This window comes from Acinonyx jubatus, chromosome C1, assembly GCF_027475565.1.
Source record: "Acinonyx jubatus isolate Ajub_Pintada_27869175 chromosome C1, VMU_Ajub_asm_v1.0, whole genome shotgun sequence".
Classification (NCBI taxonomy): Eukaryota; Metazoa; Chordata; class Mammalia; order Carnivora; family Felidae; genus Acinonyx; species Acinonyx jubatus.
The window spans coordinates 35568575-35586823 of NC_069381.1; the positions used below are offsets into that span (position 1 = coordinate 35568575).

At 42.6% G+C, this 18249-nt stretch overlaps 1 protein-coding gene and 1 pseudogene across 6 annotated transcripts in view; one reads left to right on the top strand and one right to left on the bottom strand.

Moving 5' to 3' along the window:
* Positions 1-581: 581 nt before the first annotated feature.
* LOC113599383 (cell division control protein 42 homolog) lies at positions 582-1458 on the bottom strand (annotated as a pseudogene).
* A 4780-nt stretch (positions 1459-6238) lies between these two features.
* NASP (nuclear autoantigenic sperm protein) overlaps positions 6239-18249 on the top strand; it is a 42230-nt gene continuing 30219 nt past the window's right edge. For 2 of the 6 annotated variants that reach the window (XM_027059324.2, XM_053213404.1), the window contains exons 1-3: positions 6239-6526; positions 6746-6843; positions 16003-16020. In XM_027059324.2, coding sequence (XP_026915125.2) covers positions 6482-6526; positions 6746-6843; positions 16003-16020 — 161 coding nt within the window. In that variant the 5' untranslated portion in view covers positions 6239-6481. The other 4 variants (XM_053213409.1, XM_053213401.1, XM_027059325.2 and 1 more) reach the window with 4 other exon arrangements.

The window sequence follows — 18249 nt, forward strand, 5'->3', positions numbered from 1 at the left end:
ATCAATGAATGAAGTTAGAAATTAACTTCAAAAAAAAAATCAGCAAATGGCAAACAAATTTCCTTGAAAGTCACAGTCACATATAGAGTGCATCCTAGAAAAGAGGAGGGGCAAGACAGGTTCCACCCGCTTTCATGAGTTTCATCAAGTACTAGACCTACTCAAGGGTGGAGAGAAAGGCAACTTTCAAAAAGGAGTATGTTATTAAATGAGGCATTTACTATACTCCTTCCTAAGAGCACCAGGTGGGGGACAAGTGTTCTAAACTAGCTCTAGGAAGTGGAATGTGGAGTCAGTCCATCCTCCTCCCCTTAAGGGCTGTCCAATGGTTACTGAATTTAAAAAACATGACTAAATAAAAACAACCCCCCCCACACTCCCCCCCCAAAAAAGAACAAAAACAAAAACAAAAAGAACAAAAACAAAAACAAAACCCCTAAATGTCCCAGATTATTCTCCAGAGTGGATGGAGGCCCGGGAGCAGCTTCAACAGCCCAAATTCGTCTGTTACAGAGTCATCACAAGCATGCCTTGCTTTTAAACAAAAAAACAAAAAAAAAAAATTTTTTTTTGAAACAACAGAACAAAAACTAGTACTAACCACTTTTCTGCCAATACACAATTACTCAAATTAACTAGTACTGAGAGGGGGAAGGGGACCATACCTATGGGCCTTGTCTCACACGAGTGCATGTGGGTAGGTGCAGGGCATTTGTCATTATTGCAAAAACGAATTTTAATTTTTAATTTTTAGTTTGATTTAACATTGCTTTTAGTACGATGCTGACACCAGCTGTGTGGAAAGGGCTCTGGAGATGTTCATAGCAGCACACACCTGCGGGTCTTCTTCGGTTCTGGAGGCTCCAGGGCAGCCAATATTGCTTCGTCAAATACATTCTTTAGGCCTTTCTGTGCGAGTGCAGAACACTCCACATACTTGACCGCCTTCAGGTCACGGGCCAGCTTTTCAGCAGTCTCTGGAGTGATAGGCTTCTGTTTGTTCTTGGCAAGTTTCTCAATCGTAGAGGGGTCATCTCGGAGATCAATTTGGGTCCCAACAAACAAGAAAGGAGTCTTTGGACAGTGGTGAGTTATCTCAGGCACCCACTTCTCCTTCACATTTTCAAATGGGGATGGAGAGACCACTGAAAAACAGACTAGAAATACATGTTTGTGGATAACTCAGCGGTCGTAATCTGTCATAATCCTCTTGCCCTGCAGTATCAAAAAGTCCAAGAGTATATGGCTCTCCACCAATCATAACTGTGACTGCATAGTTGTCAAAAACAGTCGGTACATACTCCGATGGAAATTTATTTGTTGTGTAGGATATCAGGAGACAGGTTTTACCAACAGCACCATCGCCCACAACAACACACTTAATTGTCTGCATTGCTGAAACAGTTTTGTATCCACTTTAAATATTTCAAATTCAATGATGACCTCAGCTTCTCTGCCGGGGCCTGTTTTATCCTTTTTTTATTAAAAAATTTTTTTTTAATTTATTTTGAGAGAGAGCGAAAGAGAGCGAGGAGGAATAGAGAGAGAGGGAGAGAGAGAGAGAATCTCAAGCAGGTTCTGCACTGTCAGCACAGAGCCCAATGCAGGGCTCCAACTCACAAACGCCTGAGATCATGACCTAAGCCAAAATCAAGAGTTGGATGCTTAATTGATTGAGCCACCCAGGCTCCCCTGTATTATCCTCTTTATTTTTTTTTAATGTTTATTTATTTTTGAGAGAGAGAGAGAGAGAGAGAGAGAGAGAGAGAGAACAAGTGGGCGATGGGCAGAGAGAGAGGAAGACAGAGGATCCGAAGCAGTGTGGGACTAGAACTCATCAACTATGAGATCATGACGAATTTATCAACTATGAGATTATGACATGAGCCTAAGTTGGATGCTTAACTGACTGAGCCATCCAGATGCCTCTTTTATCCTCTTTAAACTTCTAGTCTTCTATTGCCTTGGGGAAGAAGATGTAGACAGTCTACCTCTTAAAAATGTTCAACCTAACCGCCTTTTTTTAGCCCTATTTTCATTCTCTATTCCTAGAGGGACCTGCTGCAACTAATTCCTGAGCCTTTCTTAGTCTGCTAGGTTAATTACTACTTGTTCATCTCTTTTCCAGCTTTTAAAATGTTGCTGTTGCTTCCTTTCCCATTCTCTTTGATCCTGTTTTACCTAAAAACAAAACAAAACAAAACAACAAATAAAAGGTGTGCCTGGCTTAGTAGGTTAAGCATCTGACTCTTGATTTAGGCTCAGGTTATAATCTCATGGTTTGTTGGATTGAGCCCTGTGTCAGGCTCTGTGCTGACAGTACAGAGCCTGCTTGGGATTCAATCTCTGCCTCTTCCTACTCTCTCTCAAAATAAATACATATTAAAAAAAATTAAAATTCTCTAGGGTCAATCACATTAAAAAAAAACAAAAAATTTCCTTTATTAGTATGTAGACAGGCTTCAAAAGGGAATGGATGTAAATGTATGTCTTCAACCCAACATCTTTTTAAAATGTTTTATTTATTTATTTTTTATTTTTGAGAGAGAGAGAGAGAAAGAGAGAGAAAGTGCAGGGGAGGGGCAGAGAGAGAGGGAGCCAGAGGATCCAAATCAGGCTCTGCACTGACAGCAGAGAGCCAATGTGGGGCTTGAACCCATGAACCATGAGATCATGACCTGAGCCAATGTCTGGCACTCAACCGACTGAGCTATCCAGGCACCCCTCAACCCAATATCTTTAACTGGAAGCCCTCCCTAAATCTTGTTAAATATAAGATTCTTCCCACCCCACCCCAGATAAAGTCCCATTATCCTTATTACTTACTATGAAATATTGGTTCTTATTTTAAGTAGATATACTTTTTAAAAAATTTTTTTTTAATGTTTATTTATTTTTGAGACAGAGAGAGACAGAGCATGAACGGGGGAGGGTCAGAGAGAGGGGGAGACACAGAATCTGAAGCAGGCTCCAGGCTCTGAGCTGTCAGCACAGAGCCTGATGCGGGGCTCGAACCCACGAACCACGAGATCATGACCTGAGCCGAAGTCGGACGCTTAACCGACTGAGCCACCCAGGCGCCCCTAAGTAGATATATTCTAAGTGAAATTTCTTTCAGTTCTAATTATGATTATACTATGATTGCTTCATTTGTTCATTCCTTCAGTCATCTAACAAGTTCACTTTTTTTTCAACATTAAAAAACATTTTTTCAATGTTTATTTATTTTTTAGAGAGATAGAGTGTGAGCAGTGGAGGGGCAGAGAGAGAGGGAGACACAGAATCTAAAGCAGCTACAGGCTCTGAGCTGTCAGCACAGACCCCGATCCAGGGCTTGAACTCACAAACCGAGAGGTCATGATCTAACCCGAAGTTGGACACTAAACTGACTGAGTCACCCAGGCGCCCCCCCCAACAAGTTCACTTTGGACACCTAGTGTGAGTCAGCCACTACTCTGGTATGCATTGGGGATTTAGCTATAAACAAGACAGAAAAAGTCACATGGAACCTATACTTAGAACTGGGTAAGAGTTAAAAAACAAAAACAAAAACAAAAAAACCAAGTAAATAACTTCAGAGTTTGATGAGCACAATGGAAGAATATACAAAAAGGAAGCTAATTTTGATTGAGTGGACTGGGAAGGCTTCTTTGGAGAAGTAACATTTAAAATGAGGCCTGAAGGATGAATAGAGCTAGTCATTCCAAGTATTGGGAGAAGAGCTTTCTAGGCAGTCAGGTAGTAAGCACAAAGGCCCCTGGATATGAGAAAGGGCTTGGGCATTCTGAGGAATAGCAAGGAGATCAACATAGTAGGAGGAAGATAAAGGAAAGGGAGTAGTATGAGATGTTTGGAGAGGTGGATTGGAGCTGGATCATACAGGACCTTGCAGGCAATGATAAGGAGCTCAAAATTTCTTCTAAGAGCAATGGAAAGCTATTCAAGGAGAGTGATGTGATCTTATTTATATTTTAAAAAGATTTTCCTGGAGAGGATTATGCAGAGACCAGAGGCTGTGTAGTAGTACAGGCAAGAGATGATGATAGCTAGGCTTGGATCAGAATGCTGGTAGTAAAGACTGACAGAGTGGATGGATTTAAAATCTATTTTAAAATCTATTTTTTATACAACTGAATTCCCCAAAGTCAGAGATCATGTCTTTTGTCCTTAGGACCTAGTACAAAGCCTTGCACAGCATGGTTGCTCTGTGAATGTTAGTTTAACAGATGAGTGGGTCACAATGAGAGGCCTGAGAAAATTAAAACTTAAAAGCTTAAGTTACGGGAAACTGAAACTTAACTAAGCTTAACCAGCTTGTTCCGCTTCTGTACAATTGCTTGGCGCGCCCATGTATTCCTGATCAATCATAGTTGCCTGGCACAACCGTATATTCTTGATCAACCATTGTTACTTGGCACATCCGTGTACTTCTGATCAATCATAGTTGCCTGGCACAACCGTATATTCTTGATCAACCATTGTTACTTGGCACATCCGTGTATTTCTGATCAATCATAGTTGCCTGGCACAACCGTATATTCTTGATCAACCATTGTTACTTGGCACATCCGTGTATTTCTGATCAATCATTGTTGCTTGGCACATCCGTGTATTCCTGATTTCCCCATGACTTGTTTGTACCTGTCTATAAAAGGGGTGTAAAAACTTCTCTCAGGACCTCTCGTCGTCACCGGCAACGAGTGCGCAGAGGTCCAGGTTCGAACCTGCAATAAATGACCCTTGCTGCTTAGCTTTGACTCTGGACTCTGGTGGTTCGTTTTTGGGGGTCCCTTAGACTCTGGGTGTTTCAACAAAAGGTACTAGACTGGTTTCTCAGACCCTAGCCCAGGTTGCAATGCTGCAATGACTCTGAAGAGATCTCCCCTTCCCCAAGCCAACCCTCCAGTCACCACGTTATCAGACAGTGGTAGCCATTTAATGAGTGTTTAGCATAAGCCAGGTAGTGTTGATTATTGAAACAAGCATTAACTGTAATTTTCACAATATCCTGAAGGAGTGAATATAAATATTGTCCTCATTTTACATACAATCTTAAAAGATTACATGACTTACCTCAAGTCACCCAGCTAATAAAGGGGATCCCACTTCTGTTTGCCACAGGAATTGGCATTTACAGGTCTAGCTCTATGCCCCTAAGATTTCAACCTGCCTGACCTTGCAGGAAATCTTTTCCAGTGTGCCTTAACCTGGACAGAAATAAAATCCCTGTTCTGGGGCACCTGGGTGGCTCAGTCGGTTAAGCGGCCGACTTCGGCTGGGGTCATGATCTCACGGTCCGGTCCGTGGGTTTGAGCCCCGCATCCGGCTCTGTGCTTGACAGCTCAGAACCTGGAGCCTGTTTCAGATTCTGTGTCTCCCTCTCTCTGACCTTCCCCCGTTCATGCTCTGTCTCTGTCTGTCTCAAAAATAAATAAACGTTAAAAAAAAATTTAAAAAAAATCCCTGTTCTGATCACCATAGGGAAGGCCATGGTGGAAGGCAATGGATGATGCTACAGGTGTGAGAAAGTGCAATCATTGCAGCCTGCCAGTTATCTTCCACTGCCAGTTGCAGGAAATGGAAGCACACTGCTTTCTGTAACTGACTTGTCTTGCAACTTTCTGAACAAGGCACACTGCTTCCCCCCCGCCCCCCCTTTACAGTGTATTTATTTTGAGAGGGGGTAGGTGGGGAGGAGCAGAGAGACAGAATCCCAAGCAGGCTCCACACAGTCAGCGTGGGAGCCGGATGCGGGCTCGAACTCCCCCCAATCATGAGATCACGACCTGAACCGAAATGGAGAGACCGATACTTAGCCGAGCCACCTAGGCGCCCCCTCTGAACCTTGGCTTCTATTTCTACCAAATGGGGCTGATAATCCCGATCTCACCAGTAGTGTTGTTAAGATTTAATAAAAACGGCTAACATCTTTCAAAGTGCCTAAGCAAAGTACTCTTTTCGTACTGTGCAAACGACAAACGGTAGCTCCGAGTGGAGTGGAGGAAAAGAGCTGGGAGAGTTCAACTAGCCAGATTTGGAGTCTGGGTAGGGCTAAGAGGATTGCGTCAGGGGATTGGGCCAGCTGAAGGGGGGCGGGCCCAGAGGGAGGAGCCAGTCGCCAACACCCGCAGCCCTGACTTTGAATCCAGCGCGGTAGTTTCAGCGGTAGCCAATCCTAGGGTAGTATTTTCTTGCATCATTGTTGCTGAGGTTCAGAGCCACGAGTCTCTTACCGAAATCAGTTCTGGACGTTGCTGCTGTACCCATGCTCGGTTCTTTCGTGTCCATCCGTTAGGACTGAGAGGACGGATAGAAAGTTTCGTTCACCTTTCGGAGTATCTGGGCCAGAAAGAGACCCTCGGTTACTCTCTCCAAACATGCAGAGCAGCACCAGCTTCCCCTTCTGTGAAAGTCGCTGGCCGACGCCCAGTCAGGAGTTGTAATACCAAGATTCCAGTTCTTCTTACGCGACTTGCTAGAGATGCAGGAAGTTACTTTTTGGGGAGAAAGCTGGCCACGGAGGAAGGTACCCCGTTGAAAACGACCGCGAGAGAGGGCGTGTCCTTGGACTGGACTGGAGCAGAGTCCTGGCCCTTTAAACTCGAGGGGGCGGATCCGGAAGTGGAAGGGCGGGGCGAAGGGCTCTGGTATATATAGGGGTCCAGCCGCGCGGGGTCTCCAATCTGCCATTTTCTGTCCCTGAATAGGTTTCTGGCTTCCCAAATTCCCTCTGTTTTCCTCACAGATTCTGTTCTGCCCGCTGGTCCACCACCTCAGGGGAACGATGGCAGCAGAGTCCACAGCCACTGCCGCCATCACCGCGGAGCTGGTTTCCGCCGACAAGTAAGCGGGACTGTAGAGAGCTTGAGGCACTGGCCAGTACACGGGGAGGGGGTGGTGGACGGGGGCTCCCCCGGAGGGACAGACCCGTGAGAGGGAGGACTTGCCTCCCAGTGAGCAACCGTCGCAGTTTGGGGAGGCCGGCACTGTGGAAACCCACCTCTTGCAGAGAACCTCGAGCATTAGCGGTAACGCAAGTCGGCTGGCGCCCCCTGCCCCGCTTTTCGCGGCCGCCATCTTGCCGGGGGCAGCGGCGGCTGCTCCATCGCCTGCCCCTCTCCTTCCTCCCCCGGCCCGGGGCTATCTTTGAGGAGGCGGGGCCACAGCGCGCTGGTCTGTGTTTAAGCTCCTACTGTCCTCCCACTCTTGGCTCGTGTCTTCAGTAGGGTCCCCAAACAAACCGGGAAAACAACTCAAGAGATTTGGCGCCAAAAAAAAAAAAAAAAAACCCCTCTGCATGAGGAGGGGGGCCGGTCCGGTGGGCTCTGGAGGGGGCGGGGCCTGCGGGGGCGGGGCTTGCGCGGGAGCGTTCCCTTCCCTCTAGCTCTGGAGCAGGGGGCGGGGTCCTGAGGAGGCGGGAAAACTCCATTGTTTGGGGCTGTGCGGCTCGCGGAGAACCTCCAACTTCCGCGGTGTGGCGCGGTGAAGCTTGTTTTCCACCGTCTATTCGCTCGCCTCGTGTCCTCCTACTCAGCTGTCCTCGTTCTTAGGCCTGTGACGGAGAGCATAGTGTCTCTTTAGGCTTCAAGAGTTGTCCAGAGACTTGGCTGCTAGGGAGGGATTTTTATGGGGACACACAGCATCTTCACCTAGCACTGCTTGGAGCTCCCCTCACTTTCAGAAGTGTTTGGTTGCTAGGTGAATGGACTGTAATATCCGCGACTAGTAGTAGGAGGCTTGAATAAAAGATATATGATTGCTTTGAAAATGGCACAGTGCTCGTCAGGTGTAAGGTATTTCTTGAAACGTGAAAGGGAACACTCCATTAATTCGAGGGAGCAAGTGCTCTTCATCTAGTAGGTCTCACTTTTCAATTATCCTTCGTTTCTTAGGGGCCTGGTCTTATATTTTTCCTTCTCTTCTGCACTTTAAAAGTAAGCTTTCTCCACTATAAAGAGAAAGGTTGCTGTGAGGTTCTGTAGGCTTAGACTACACTAACTACACTGTACTAGCAGTACAGTCAGTTACTAGAGATTTACGTATCTCTATCATGCTACCTACCACTTTTTGGTTCTCTTTCCCTTCAGAACCATGTTCATGTTGAGGAGTGGTTCCCAAACCAGCATCAAAATCACTTGGAAACTCTTGGAAAGTACAATTTTAAGTTTCAAGCTCCGTTTTCAGCCTCTTCATTGATTTACTAGGACTGAAATAACAAGCTTTGTGAGTCGTGTGGTATCTTTTTTTTTTTTTTTAAGGATCTTACTTGAGATTCTCAGGAGACCCATGTTATGGTGCCCTAGACAGCTCTAGCAATCATTCCACTTAGAGGGATCCTTACCCTCTACAATACTTAATAAAAGCTGTATGGGTTTTGTTTTGAGATAAAATTATGCAATGAATATGGATTGCAGATTTCCAGATGTTATCAGTGTTTGGCAAAGTTGGTAGTGAACTGGTCTGCGGCTTCCTGGAAGGTCATACACAGAGAAAGTTCTCATGTGCCACCAAAAAGGAAAATATAAGTTCTTCCTATCATAAGTTGCAAACTAAAACCGACCAATTGTAATAAGTGCTTTTCTTTCTTTAAAAAATTTTTTTTTTAATGTTTTATTTATTGTTGGGAGAGAGAGAGAGCATGAGCGAGGGAGGGGCAGAGAAAGAGTGGGACACAGAAGCTGAAGCAGGCTCTAGGCTGGGAGCTGTCAGTACAGAGCCCGACGTGAGGCTCGAACTCACAAACCGCGAGATCATGACCCGAGAGGAAGTTGGATGCTTAACCGACTGAGCCAGCCAGGCACCCCTGTAATAAGTGCTTTTCTGAGTGTTTTTATTTGATCCACTTAAGTATGCTATGAAATAGTTATCTTTTATTGATAAGAAAAAAAAAGGTTAGAGTGGTGAAATAATTTCCAAATTAGTAAGTGGCAGTCTGGGTTAAATCCCAGTATTTCCTTTTTTATTCCTTCATTACTCCTAGAAAAACCTGAGTAAATTCCATGAAAACCTAATTAGCTAATCTGAGGGAACAGTAAAGATGGCATTTCTCAGTTACACAAGTTGGTGAGGCTTTTCAGAGGTAAAATGTCTAAAGGTTAAATTTAAAGGGGTAGGTAAAGAAAAGGAGTTTAGACTTTCATATGATGCACTTTATAATTTTTAAAAAATGTTTATTTTTGAGAGAGAGGGCAACAGGATCCGAAGCAGGCTCTGTGCTGATAGAGTCCCACTGTGGGGCCTGAATTCACAAACCATGAGATATGACCTGAGCCAAAGCTTAACCGACTGAGCCACCCAGGCACCCCTATAATTCTGATATAACTAAAAGAATAAGAACATGTATAACTTTCAAACCAGTAGAGAGGAAAAGTGGAATGAGAAAAAGACTTAGTTCAGAGTTGATTTTGATACCAACTTCATTGCTTAAGTAGAGAGATGTTGGGCCACAATTTTGTCACCTGTAAAAAGCTTCAATTTGGCCTCTCTCCCCTCATGCCATTTAAACATTGCTGGGTGGGTGCCTGGGTGGCTCAGTCGGTTAAACGTCTGACTTCGGCTCAGGTCATGATCTCACGGCTGGTGGGTTCCAGCCCCGCATCAGCCTCTGTGCTGACAGCTCAGAGCCTGGAGCCTGCTTAGGATTCTGTATCTCCCTCCCTCTCTCTCTGCCCCCTCCCCACTCACGCTTGTCTCTTAGTCTCTTAAAAATAAATAAAACATTGCTAAAGGTAACCAGTGACTAAGTGCTAAATCAGTCCTTGCCCTTATTACCTTTCTAACCAGTTCTTAATCTTTTTGTTACAAAAAGTAAAGAATATAGCAGTTTGTAATGGTAAAAAGGAAAGAAAGCTCAGAAGGGAGTCTTTGTGATGCACTGAATTCTGGCTTAGCTGTTGTATAATTCCTGGGCTGCTTATTTGTTGCTTGAGAAGAGAGATGTCAAAATAATAATTAGGTGGTTTAGCTCAATAATCTTCAAAGTTGTGGGGTTTTTTTATTTCCACAAGTGATTCGTTTCATTCATGTTGGTGTGGTGGTTATGTTAGTGCTTAGTATTTTGCTGTTTAAAATAAAATAACCGGGGTGCCTGGGTGCTCAGTTGGGTAAGCGTCTGACTTCAGCTTGGGTCACGAGCTCACGGTTTGTGAGTTTGTGAGTTCGAGCCCCCCATCAGGCTCTGTGCTGACAGCTTGGAGCCTGGAGACTGCTTTGGGTTCTGTGTCTCTGCCCCTCCCCCGCTCACGTTCTGTCTCTCTCTCTCAAAAATAAATAAAATGTTAAATTTTTAAATAAGATAATCTTGTGAGTTAGCTTTATGGACTTATGATGAATTAATGTCATAATTTGTGTGACAGATTTAGCCAGAACACCTGAGTACCTATTTTTCAGTGGGGTGGAGGGAGTTAAGTGTATTAGCTCAAGTATGTAAGTGGGAAAAGAGCCCTTCTGGTGAATCTGGGGGGAAAAGGCAACAAACTATTCTTAGATTTGTTTTAGATGAATTCTGTTATTTGGTAATTCTGCTATTTCCTTTTTTGAGGTGAGGACAGAAAAATAAATGGAGTAAGTGTGTTGAAATTATTTCTGAATAAGAGCATCACCTTGTATTCTTAAGACAATTTAGGAGAGCTTGGGTGACTCAGTCAGTTGAGTGTCTGACTTCAGCTCAGGTCATGATATTGTGGTCAGTGAGTTTGAGCCCCGTGTTGGGCTCTGTGCTGACAGCTCAGAGCCTGGAGCCTGCTTCAGATTCTGTGTCTCCCTCTCTCTGCCCCTCTGTTTGTGCCCAGTCTCTCCCCCTCTCTCAAAAATAAATAAACATTAAAAAAATTTTTTTTTTAAAGTACACTTCTGGACACCTGGCTGGCTCAGTACAGAGCATGCAACTCTTGATCTCTGGTGGTGAATTCAAGCCCTATGTTGGATGTGGATACTACTTAAGTAAAAAATTTTTTTAAAGATAAAAACTACCTTTATCATGATGAACACTGAGCAATGTATAGAATTGTTGAATCACTGTATTATACACCTGAAACTAATATAACACTGTTAATTGTACTGGAATTAAAATTCTTTAAAATAAATTTAAAAATTAAAAAAAATTTTTTTTTTCAACGTTTATTTATTTTTGGGACAGAGACAGAGCATGAACAGGGGAGGGGCAGAGAGAGAGGGAGACACAGAATCGGAAACAGGCTCCAGGCTCTGAGCCATCAGCCCAGAGCCTGACGCGGGGCTCGAACTCCCGGACTGCGAGATCGTGACCTGGCTGAAGTCAGACGCTTAACCGACTGCGCCACCCAGGCGCCCCAAAATAAATTTAAAAATTTTAAATGAAGTCCACCTTAAAGATTACACACAAAAAAACTGGTAAAACTAATGAACAAATTTTGCAAGCTTTTGTTTTTTTAAGATTTTATTTTTATATAATCTCTATATCCAACGTGGGGCTCCAGCTTACAACTCCCAAGATCGAGTGCATCCTCTACTGACCAGTGAGGTTGCCCCTGCAAAGTTTTAGGATACTAAATCAACACAAAAATCAGCTCTGTTTGGGGGCACCTGGCTGACTCAGATGTTGGAGCATGCAGCTCTTGATCTCGGGGATGTGAATCCAAGCCCCACGTTGGGTGTACAGATTATTTAAAAGTAAAATCTTAAATCAGGGCACCTGGGTGGCTCAGTCAGTTGAGTGTCAGACTCTTGATTTCAGCCCAGATCATGATCTCAGGGTCCTGAGTTCAAGCCCCACATTGGACTCCATGCTAGTCACGGAGCCTACTTTAAAAAAAAAAAAAAAAATGAGTTATGCGTTTATATAATAAATGATCTGGAAAGTTAACAGTTCATTTAAAATAGCACCAGGGGTGCCTGGGTGGCTCAGTCAGTTAAACATCTGACTTTGGCTGTGCTGGTAGCTCAGAGCCTGGAGCTTGCTCCAGATTCTGTGTCTCCCTCTCTGCCTCTCCCCTGCTTGCACTCTGTCTCTCTCTTTCAAAAATAAGTAAACATTAAAAAAATTTTAAATAACATCCAAGAGTTAGATACTAGGTATAAGCCTGACCAAGGTGGTGAAAAACTTATACAAAATTTTGTAATAAAAACTACAAAATGGGCGACTGCATGGCTCAGTGGGTTGAGCATCCAACTCTTGATCTTGGTTCAGGTCATGATCTCATGGTCTTTAGATCCAGCCCCACATTAGGCTCTGCGCTGACAGTGCAGATTCCGCTTGGGATTCTCTGTCTGTCTTTGCCCCTCCCCTACTCACTCACACTCACTCTCTTTCTCTCTCTCTCTCTCTCTCTCTCTCAAAATAAGTAAACATTAAAAAAAGTCTGAACCTGCAGTGGAAAGTTTAGTTAGAAGATGGAAGTCAGGTCTTGATTATTCAAAATTATTTTATTGATTGTAGAACCCTGCTTTTTAATTTTACATAGTTTTTTTTTTTTTTTAAAGAATTAGTTCTGAGGTAAAAGTACAAGCAAGGCAAGTCATTCAACTTAAAAAAAAATTTACCAGCCCGTTTTTCAGTATATTTTACTGAAGTGTAACATACTACAAAAAGTACACAAATGGAAAACGTACAGCTGAGTTTTCACAAAGGAAAATTAAAAACAAAACACTGTGGAACCCAGAAATCTCCCTTTTAATCCTATCACTCCCATAAAGAATAGCTCTTCTGATTTCTAACATACTTGTTTTGCTAGTTTTTAAAAAAAGCATTTATCTATTTTGAGAGATATAGATCGAGAGAGAGAATCCAATCCCAAGGAGGTTCCATGCTGTCACTGCGGAGCCCTACATGGGGCTCAGGCTTGATATACGAAGGGTGAGATCATGACCCCAGGCAAAATCAAGAGTCTGATGCCTAACTGACTGAAATAAATGGTATTATGTACTGTATGTAGTAATGTCTTTTTTTTTTAATTTATTTTTAGTTTTATTTTTTAATGTTTATTATTGAGAGACAGAGTGTGAGCAGGGGAGGGGGCAGAGAGAGAGGGGGAGACACAGAATCCAAAGCAGGCTCCAGGCTCTGAGCTGTCAGCACAGAGCCCAAGGTGGGGCTCGAACTCACAAACTGCAAGATCATGACCATGACCCGAGCTGAAGTCGGTTGCCCAACCAACTGAGCCACCCAGGTGCCCTGATAATGTCTGGTTTTCTTTTATTCAACTTTGTGAGAATTGTTCACATTACATACTGTTTCAGTGATTTCTGCTGTATATTGCTTCACTGTATGAATATGTCCTACTTTATCCATTCTATCATAGGCAGACGTTGAGCTTACATTTATGTGTAAGGGTACCTTAAAATCTAGAGTGGATGATAGATGATAATAAATTTCTATGATGACTAGGTATCTGGAAAACTGTATTTTCTGGTTGCCACTGTGGGCCCTGGTTTTTCCCATTTCTCATGGTGGCAGTAGTGGGGGAGATTGTGCAAGTTAAGATTTCATTCTTTTAGAAGAATTTTGTGAAGCAGTTTTCTTGTCTCCCAGGTTATAAGCATATTTCCCCTATATTTACTGATCATTTGTTTCAGTTACTAGAGGTACTGTGGTTAAGGAGAGAGAAGAGGTGGTGTGCCTGGGTGGCTCAGTCGGTTAAGCATCTGACTTCAGCTCAGGTCATGGTCTCGTGGTCGGTGGGTTCCAGCCCCGCGATGGGCTCTGTGTTGACAGGGTGAAGCCTGGAGCCTGCTTTGGATTCTGTGTCTCTCTCTCTGCCCTTCTCTCGCTCTCTCAAAAGTAAACGTTAAAAAATTTAGAAAAAGAGAAGAGGTACCTCTTGTCATGTCAGATGGAGTCTCCACTACTGGACTATAGACTGTAAATACATAGATTCTAGAATGTCAGTGATAAAATGTATGCAGATGATTGTCTTCATTTACCCATTTTAAGGTGAAAGTAACTGGGTGATTAATTTAGACTGCATGGTCAGATATTGCCATTATGAGATATGAATGACAAGGAGCAGCTATATGAAGATTCTAGTACAGAAACTTTATTCATAGAAATAAGGATAGCAGAAAATAGGGTTAGCAGGTTGGTAATTTTGGCGTGGTGGAGAAAGGTCTGTTTCTGTTTGCTTAGTGAAGTGTGGGGCAAGTTCTGTTTTGAAGCAAGGAGGAATGTAGTATGATGTAGGACATTTGAAGAAGAAATAGTCATTATGGAGAGTGGGAAAAAAACACATAGGGGATGTGTGGTAGGATTGCCATTGTTGTCTCTGTTTTGGGTTTGTGGCCAAGAATGTAGTGTTAGGGTGGGGGGGTGCAGAGAGAGAATCTTAAGCAGGCTCCATGCTCAGCGTAAAACTAGATATGGGGGCTCGATTCCTCGACCTTGGCATCATGACCTGAGCTGAACTCAAGAGTTGGATGCTTGAGGCGCCTGGGTGGCTCAATCGGTTAAGCCTCTGACTTTGGCTCAGGTCACAATCTTAGGGTTTGTGGGTTCAAGCCCCATGTCTGTCTTTGTGCTGACAGCTCAATCTGGAGCCTGATTCAGATTCTGTGTCTCCCTCTCTGTGCCCCTCCCCTGCTTGTGTGCGTGTTCTCTTTCACTTTCTCTCTCTCTCTCTCTCTCTCTCTCTCTCTCAAAAATAAAAAAGACAAAGAGTTGGACGCTTAACCGACTGAGCTACCCATGCACCCCTGTGGCCAAGAATTTAAAATGAGCCCATTCAGTACTGTTGTATGTTTTCTTAGAATGTTCATTCAGATGCTTGGCAATAACAGACACAAAAATAGATGGTTAGAGGGTTGACACCTCCCTCTTGTGGAACTTAAAGGTTTTATACAAGAAAAGTCTGAATATAGTACAGTGTCTTCATAGGGGGTTTATATTAAAAAACATCTTGAAGATAACCATTGGAGATTCCCCCCTCCCCCCCCCCCCCCGAATATTTAATTGTTCAGCAGCAATTACCTATTTGGTCTCTTGATGCTTCCCCTTCCCCGTCACATGGCAGCATCTCTTGCGTTCAAACGTCCTAACATGAATGCATTTAAAAACCATTACTCCATCATATATCTGTTTAGCTTCTTCCGATTGAGAGCCAAACTTCTTTAGACAAGAATCTGCCTTCCTAGATCCCCTTTTCTTCCTTTCTGTTTAACCATTTAGCAGATATATTTAATATACAGTAAAACCTTAGATTGTGAGTGACTTGTTCTGTGAGTGTTCTGCAAGACGAGCAAACATTTCTAATAAAATTTAACTTGATAAATGAGTAATGTCTTGCAATACTAATAGTACGTGGTGCTGAATGTCACATCACAATTGAACCAATGGTTCTTCTCTCACTGCGGGATTATGGGTGATTGTCTCCTATGCTCAGATGCTTGGTCTCAGGCTGTGGTATTTGGCAGAGATCAGTGATTTTTTTCAGAACATTGGAAGGTACCCCACACCTGGCACTACTGTATTTTTTGTCACTTCAAAGCACCTATGGACAGTCCTTTGCTTTTCAACACAAGAGTAAGCTCAGGAATGATTTGCTTCATTATAGGTCAGGCTGCCTGCAGATAATAGACCCTTTCCTGTGCTGCCTTATTGCCAGTTACATTAAAAAAATTTTTTTTTTTTAATGTTTATTTATTTTTGAGAGAGACAGAGACAGAATGTGAGTGGGTTAGGAGCAGAGAGAGAGGGAGACATGGAATCCAAAGCAGGCTCTAGGCTCCAAGCTGTCAGCACAGAGCCTGACGTGGGGCTCGAACTCACAAGCTGTGAGATCATGACCTGAGCCCAAGTCGGACACTCAACCAACTGAGCCACCCCAGTGCCCCTTGCCAGTTACGTTAAGTACAGTATATGACAAGAGTTTATTAATTAATACTGTCCTGTAGTCACCATCTGTGCCAGTGTATACACTGGCCCCTATGCAGGAGAAGAATCCATTGAACCAGTAGATAACTGATTCTGTTCGTCATAGCGAAAGTCATCCTATACAATAATAATCCTCCTCTCTCTTCTCTCCTTCACACCAGCCATGAAGATTTTCAAAGGTAAGTGAAGGTTAATATGTTTATTTTTCTTTATTATTTTGCATTACAGTATTAACCTATTTTGTATGAATATTTTTGGGATGTACAACAAATCATCTGAGTTTCCATTGTTTCTTATGGGGAAATTCGCTTTGATATACAAGTGCTTTGGGTTATAAGCATGTTTCTTGAATAAACTATGCTCACAAACCAGGATTTTACCATATATTTTAATGTGTTAGGTTTTAGAGATACAAAGATGAATTCAGAGTCTCAGTTTCTGGTCATCATACACAATCTAATAGGGCAGGTATGCAGTGAGTATACACATTAGTTCAGCTTGTATCAGTCCAGCTTCTTTCCCTTCATGCCTTCTAAACATTACTAAAAGTAATCATTGATTGTCTACATGCTAAATTAGTCTTATTCTTAGCTTTTTACTTAACTTTTTTGCTGCAGCTGATACCAGTCATTACCTCCTAATTTTATTTCCCTTTGATACTACCTCTGTTCCTTACCTCTGTTTCATTGTTGATAATTGCTGTTATTGATTTGTTATATGTCAAGCCTTGAATGAAGTACTTTATGAACTTTCTCATTTGATTTTCAAAACAAACCCTAGGAGTTAGGTACTATATTAATTATAGTTGAGGAAACTGAAGCACCTCACATGCTAAGTGGCAAAGTCACTTGCCCTAATCCTACCCTAGTGATTCAGAATTGGTCATTTATTTTAACAAATACTGACTAGGTGCCTAGACCTTGTGCCTGGTACTAGTATACAGCTAGAATGAGAGAGATAGGATGTTTTTCCTTAAAGCTTAATCCTCTTGCACAGTACAGAAAGTCAATAGGCAATTGAAATATACTATGAAATGTGATAGGGTCATATAGGTTACTAAATCACTTACTTACTTAGATAAGTAATTTCTCTGTAAAATAGGAGCATTGCCATCTGCCACAGGTTTTGTTTTTGTTTTTTGTGAGAGGATTAAATGAAAATGAATAGGTGCTACATGTATTATGTTTGGCAGTCAAATGTTTGCTCTGAATTGCCTATTGGATGTTATCCATTTAGTTGTTCGATAAGCACTTCAAAATCAACTTGTCTTAAAACCTAAGTCTTCCAATTTTCACTAATGTTCTTGTACCTTATTTTGGTTGGATAGCACTCAAGTTTCCCAACCCCAGAAATAAGAATTCTGGGCTCTCTCCTTTTCTCATTTCCAGACAGTTACCAATGTTTAGTAGTGTGGTGTTCTATAACAGAATTTAGAAATGTTAAGCTTAGAGGGCCAGATAAAAATAAGTAATGGCAGGGGGCTGCTGGCTAAGTCGATTAAGCATCTGACTCTTTATTTTTATTATTATTATTTTTAATGTTTATTTATTTTTGAGAGAGAGACAGAGCTCAAGAGGGGAAGGGCCAGAGAGAGAGGGAGACACAGAATCTGAAGCAGGTTCCAGGCTCTGAGCTGTGAGCACAGAGCCCGATGCGGGGCTTGAACTCATGAACCTTGAGATCATGACCTGAGCCAAAGTCAGACGCTTAACTGACTGAGCCACTCAGGCGCCCCAGCATCTGACTCTTTATTTTGAGTCAGGTCATGATCTCACAGTTTGTGAGTTCAAACCCAGAATTGGCTCTGTGCTGACGGCGCAGAGCCTGCTTGGGATTCTCTGTCTCCCTCTCTCAAAAAGAAGTAAACATTAAAAAAAGAAAAAAAAAAGGTGATGGGGATTGTAGTACATTCTCCTTCCTTAAAGTGAGTGGTCACTATTTAGCTCCAGCTGATTGTGTGAGAAGGTAAGGCCATATTGGCAGGTATCAGATTTTTAAGAAATATTTTAATTTTTAATAGAAAATACATTCCTGATTCAAAATCCATAAGGATCGTTATACAGTGAAATGTCCTTCTACCCGTTATTTTCTAGTTGCATAGTTTTTCTTCTCAAGTGGGAATTTATTATATGTTCCTCAAAGACAACCTTCTGCATATAAAAACAAATGGTATGTAGTTATTAATTCTACATTGTTGTATAAACGGTAGCCTATTTGACACATTTCTGAACATTTAGCAATATGTCTTGGAGATCATTCATCAGGGCATAGTTACCTTAGATTTTCCTTAATTTTTTTTTTTTTAATTTATTTTTGAGACACAGACAGAGCATGAACAGGGGAGGGTGAGAGAGAGAGGGAGACACAGAATCTGAAACAGGCTCCAGGCTCTGAGCTGTCAGCACAGA